This window comes from Sapajus apella, unplaced genomic scaffold, assembly GCF_009761245.1.
Source record: "Sapajus apella isolate SASKATOON/1434 unplaced genomic scaffold, GSC_monkey_1.0 scaffold105, whole genome shotgun sequence".
NCBI classification, from domain to species: domain Eukaryota; kingdom Metazoa; phylum Chordata; class Mammalia; order Primates; family Cebidae; genus Sapajus; species Sapajus apella.
The window spans coordinates 6,501,873-6,507,872 of record NW_022437045.1 but is presented as its reverse complement, the minus strand read 5'-3'; the positions used below and the strand labels follow the sequence as shown (position 1 = coordinate 6,507,872).

The 6,000-nt window shown below is 43.5% G+C and overlaps 1 protein-coding gene across 1 annotated transcript in view; it reads left to right on the top strand.

Moving 5' to 3' along the window:
• The first annotated feature begins 1,337 nt into the window (after positions 1–1,337).
• PLEKHG1 (pleckstrin homology and RhoGEF domain containing G1) overlaps positions 1,338–6,000 on the top strand; it is a 157,092-nt gene continuing 152,429 nt past the window's right edge. The window contains exon 1 of the mRNA XM_032258801.1: positions 1,338–3,238. Within this exon, the coding sequence (XP_032114692.1) occupies positions 3,121–3,238 (118 nt within the window). The 5' untranslated portion in view covers positions 1,338–3,120. The remainder of the gene's footprint in view (positions 3,239–6,000) is intronic.

Genomic DNA, 6,000 nt, shown 5'->3' with positions numbered 1-6,000 from the left:
CTCTCTTCACTCAACAATCTATGTGCTGGGGACATACGCTATACTGGGCATAAAGAAGGCTGTAGTCCATGACTTCAAGAAGCCCTCAGCCTAGTAAATTGGCATCTTCATACTATCCTTGGATCAAATCCAGGCTAACGATGTAAGCAAATGTAGAAAGCTTTAGAAAGTGCAGGCTCCCTGGCACTATCCTAGACCTCGTAGAACAGCCATTTCAGAGCAAGCCCTGGGAATCTGCATTCCAGCAAGTGCCCCCTGAGGCTTGGGGATAGATAGTTGCGTGAAACAAACTATAACAAGTAGATCATCTCAACAGAGTGTAAGAAGTACTGTGAATGCACACGGGAGGTACCCCTACGTAGGAAATCAGGTGTGGGATCGGGAACTTTTTTGACATTTCAACTGGCTCCATCCCCCTACTTTCTCACCTGCCTCCATATCCTGTCTGGTGGCTGATGGCAGCAGCTATGCAGGGGTCTCAGCGTCTGAATTTGGGCAGTTTGCTCTGCTTTCCGAAATGGTTCTGGCTGCAGCCCTGTGTCTCCTTTTGGACTTCTCATTGGCCTGTGGGGGATGGGGATTTCTGATCTGTGGCAGCAGTAATGATCAGGCCTCCAAGAAGAGCTCCATGTGGAGGGTGTTAGTAGATTTTTAATAGCCTTAATACCAAGTCCTTTAGATAGGTTTCCTTTCTCAGTGTGTCCCTTGTCATGGGGGTGGGGTGTATCTTACAATAGGACAGGTTTAGGGGAAATGAGTTCATGGGCTCACTGTTGAGCTGCTTCCCTTTGCATTTCCGGGGAAGGCATGGTTCACCCACAGCGGGTCTGATGAAGGAAGCACGTGTACTTTCAGCATTGCTGCATTTTCTCTGCCACCTCACCCTAAGGATGGGGTCAAAGTTGGCTTCTGCTTGTCTTGATAGAGGCTCTCTTCAACTCCCCCCCACCCCTAATTCTCAGCCCGTGCAGCCTCCTACAATAGAACACGAAGTTCCCAAGAGATGGTTCTAGGTGATTGCACAGCTGCGTTCCTGCCTCCTGATCCTCTCTCCGATGTGTGACATTGGGCCGTTCCTCCAGATCTCTCCTTAACCCCCTCTTCTTTTTATTTATTTATTTATTTTTTTGAGATGGAGTTTCCCTCTGTCACCCAGACTCTGCCACCCAGTGGCACAATCTCACCTCACTGCAACTTCCACCTCCTGAGTTCAAGCAATTCTCTAGCCTCGGTCTCCTGAGTAGCTGGGATTACAGGCATGTGCCACCACGTCTGGCTAATTTTTGTATTTTTAGTAGAGATGGGGTTTCACCATGTTGGTCAGGCTGGTCTCCAACTCCTGACCTCGTGATTCCCCTGCCTCAGCCTCCCAAAGAGCTGAAATTACAGGTGTGAGCCACTGTGCCTGGCTCAACCCCCTCTTCTAAGACAAGACCAAACCCTACACTTGAGCACTGGGCTCCCTGCTCTCTTCCCTGATGCCATCCCACTCCCACAGGGCATGGCCCCAGCAGAAGACAGCTTCAGCCCTGTCTTGGTGACTCTGGGTGTGATAGGAACAGAGATATTAAAGGCCACTTTGCCCTTTCCCCTAGAGAGTAGGTAGCTTTGCCTATGAGCAGCTCTCCCCAAACCCATCAGAGCCCAGCTCAGCCCTCTGTGGCAGAAGGAGCTGCCTGTGGAAAAGGGGAACCCCACTCCAGTGCGAAAGGAGAGGTACCCCACAAGGAGGCCTGGGTCACGTGCCTCTCATCAAGGGCTGCCCCTCTGAGATGGTGCTGCAAGGATCCTGCTCTGAGGTTGGGGTGCAGAGAGAATAGAGCTAATATCTTCCTACTCTTCTACCCTTTTAAAATTCCATCCTGCACTTTGACTTTCCCTCTGACCATAGTGATACCAAAGGTTTTCTGAATTTTGGAAAGGTCAAAATAATAAGGTAAATGTCAAGAAAATGAATATGTAAGGTGTGTATCCTCAAAATACTCTTTCTTTAGTACATTGTAGTTTTATTTGAATGTGATCAGTTTTAGGTCATTTGGGGAATTTGCCCACCTCCTGAAGGAACTATCTTGATCTTATTAAATTAAATGAGATGTAACCAGGGAAGGGGAGAAAAGAGTGAAGTCAGGCATGGATCATTCCATCTCTGTAACCCATACAAGTCATAATAACAAAACCTCTTAGGCTGCCTACAGCTAATTTAATCTCAATTTGTACCACCTCGGCTGAATGAATATAGCATACAGAGATGGCCAAGGGATTCTAGAACTTTCTAGAGCTACTTGCTCCTCCCCTTGCTTTAATGCAGCCATTGGTCTCTGCCCAGTGTGCACCTCGCACCTGACCAGTAGGGGGCACATGTGAGCAGTGTCCCATATGAGTGCAGCTCAAGTACCAACTGCTCAGGATGAGACAACGCTACCTGGGCTCCACAGGAGAGCTAATTAGGTCATTGGAATTGATTCATTTTTTAAAAGTCTTTGAGAGTTTATTTGATTGGAAATTTTACTAAATCCCTTGACCAACTTTCCTCATTCTCAAGTGCCAGTGTAATTCTGTGAACACTCAAAACATTAGAAATACATTTCTTATATTGTAAACAAATTGTGTTTATGTAGAAGATGGTTTGCTTTGGAAAAAATATTGCCTGAAAGCTCTTCCAATTTAGCAAGGAAAATAGTCAAGAAAAGAGAAATAGGTACGCAGGTATGTGCCCCGCCTCAGCCCTCCCACACATGGTCATTTTTCCATGTTGAAAAATTAGACTTTAAGTAAAAAATGAAGAATCAGACATTATCCGTCATATAAAGGAACTGGTGCTTCTATAATATTGGCCATTCTCTTCTACTGGTTCACTTTACTCCTATTCTTCATTTTAATTTTTGCTGTTGTCTGTTTTTCCTTGTCTTACCTCCCAAGCTTTCTTTCCCTGGGCCTCCCGAGGAGGTCTGACAATGCAAGAGGGATGAGAATGTGGGCGGGAGATGAGGGCGGGAGGAACTGCCCAAACCTGTCAGTCTTGGGTGTAGCACCTCCAAGGAGGACATGATTCTCCTGCAGTGACGGCCTGACCGGGCCCCCACCTCCCCACCAAGGCAGGACCACAGCAACCTGGGGAGCATGCTGCCAGCAACCATGGTGGGGGCTCTGGTCAGAGGATGGAGAAATCGAAGCTCTCCTCGAAGGGCTGAGTCAAAACTTCTTATCCCACCAATCCAGGATGGAATTCCAATTCAGGGTATGTTTGACATCTTGATGTGACTATGTGGCTCTTTGTAAAGGGTTCAGGGGGTGATCGTGAGCTTATAAGCTTTTCTCTGCCTTCGAATGGAATTGACAAAACCCAAATCTGTTTTTTTCCTCAGGTTATCATAAATTGTGGCTAACTTTACTTGGGGAGGCCTATTTTCCTTTCCTAATCAAAGACTTAAGTACCTTCAGTTGTCACTTAGTAAAAGATGATTACTACCTTCTTTTTTTCCAAGAGCTTTTATTTTAAGATAGAATTCTGGTTCTGTGGCATTTGTGTTTGACTGGCTTTTGGCTGATTTTAGTCTAAATCACATCACTTTATTACATCTGGATTAGGAGATGAGGAGAGTAGTATGTCGGCTTCTGAGTTTTCCCAGTAATTATTTTTATTTTCTGTTTTGTAACTATTGTTTTGAGGCAACAATAGAACCAGTGACAAAAATGTAGCTTTCTTATTAACTTAGCTCAAATGGTATTATGGTCTTTTTCTGAAACAAATTTTCATAGAATGAAATACTTTGGAAATACCAGACCTCGTTCTCTTCTGTCTGGACCTTGGACTCCTTAATGGTACTTACTAGAAGGGAACTCTTTGGTCGTGCCAATGATGGACCTCTGGGAGGAACACAGCGCCAGCTGAGGAAGCAAGTCTGAGCCCAGAAGACATAGACTCCCGGGGGCGCTGAGAGCTGGCCTGCTGCCCCTCCATGCTCCCACCAGACCCCGAGCCCTGACAGTTACCGAGGGAGTAAACACAAGTGTTCTTGCATTTCAACAAATATGTACTGAAAGCAAATATATATCAGACGTTGTTTTAGGCAGTGGCATGCTCTGATCTATAGCTAATCTACTTTTAAGAGGTGTAAAAAACAAATGTTGTCATCTGTTTTGTTTGAACAGTGGTTTCCAGCCATACTTTTCAGGCTGACTATATATTCAAGAAGAGTCCAGCCAAGAAGCTCTGTTGAAAATAGCCTGATGAGTATTCATTGCAAGATAGTAAATTTGTCATTTAACTAGGTATGCAAAAAGAGACAAGGCTGTTCTGTGTTCTAAACTGCCAAAGGACATGTGATTATTTGTAAAATCTAGGCATTCAGTAAGAAGTGCGAGTCATAGTATTTAAAAAGTTAATCACTTGATTTTGCTTCTTAGTTTCCCAGGTGAAAAAACAGAGTCAAATGAAGTTGATTACTAAGCTCCAGGCATCACAGCCAATGAAGTGGCAAAGCAGGCCTGGAATCACATTTCCCAGACTCTTAATCTTACATTTTCTTTCTTTCTTTTTCTTTTCTTTTCTTTTTTCTTTCTTTCCTTTCTTCTTTCTCTTTCCTTTCTTTCCTTTTCTTTCTTTCTTTCTTCTTTCTTTTTCTTTTTTTGAAATGGAGTCTCACTCTGTTACCAGGCTGGAGTACAGTGGCATGATCTTGGCTCACTGCAACCTCCGCCTCCAGGGTCCAAGTGATTCTTGTACCTCAGCCTTCTGAGTAGCTGGGATTACAGGCGTGTGCCACCACGCCCAGCTAATTTTTGTATTTTCAGTAGAGATGGTCCAGGCTGGCCTTGAACTCCTGACCTCAGGTGATCCACCTGCCTTGGCCTTCCAGAGAGGCCTTCTCTCCTTGGGATTACAGGATAAGCCACTGAGCCTAGCCATTTAATGTAACATTTTCTCTCTTATCTCATACTTTCCTGATAAATTTGACAAATTTCTGTAATAATATTCAGAGCTTTACAAGGTAACAAAGTGCTATGCTAACATGTAAGAGATTTTTTTAAAAAAACAGTGTATTGAGGTATAATTCACAAGCCACACAATTTACCATTTAAAGTACGCAATTCAGTGGTTTTTGGTATATAATATTATTCACTTTTTAAACTGCAGTAAAATATACATAACAGAAAATTTGCCATTTTAACCATTTTAAGTATACAATTCAGTGACATTAGTTACATTCACGTTACGCAACCATCAGCACTATTTTTGTAAGTTTTTATCACCCCAACCAAAAGTTCTGTAACCATTAAGCAGTAACTCTCTGATCTCCTCTTGTCCTGTCTTCAATAACTTTTTTTTTTTTTTTTTTTTTTTTTGAGACGGAGTTTCGCTCTCGTTACCCAGGCTGGAGTGCAATGGCGCGATCTCGGCTCACCGCAACCTCCGCCTCCTGGGTTCAGGCAATTCTCCTGCCTCAGCCTCCTGAGTAGCTGGGATTACAGGCACGCACCACCATGCCCAGCTGATTTTTTGTATTTTTAGTAGAGACGGGGTTTCACCATGTTGACCAGGATGGTCTCGATCTCTTGACCTCGTGATCCACCCGCCTCGGCCTCCCAAAGTGCTGGGATTACAGGCTTGAGCCACCGCGCCCGGCCTTCAATAACTTTTAATCTATTTTCTATCTGTATGAATTTGCCCATTCCCCTCCAGGAATTTACTAGATATTTTGTAGCAGTGGAATTATCTAATATTTATCCTTTTGTGTTTGACTTATTTCACTCAGCATAGTATTTCCAAGACCCATCCATATCAGAAGTTCATTTCTTTTTATGAGTAATGAGCTGGTCTGTTCTATTTCCCTTTTATTTCATTCTCTCTCCTTTTAATCCACTTTAATTTTCAACCTGGTCATGAAAGCCTTTAAGTCTTTTTCAATCTACTGGTATTTTTATATTTAAGTTATTTAAATACAACGTAAGTGTGAAGAGACTCTTAAGAAGGTGTTTATTTTTAGTTAGTTCTTTAAA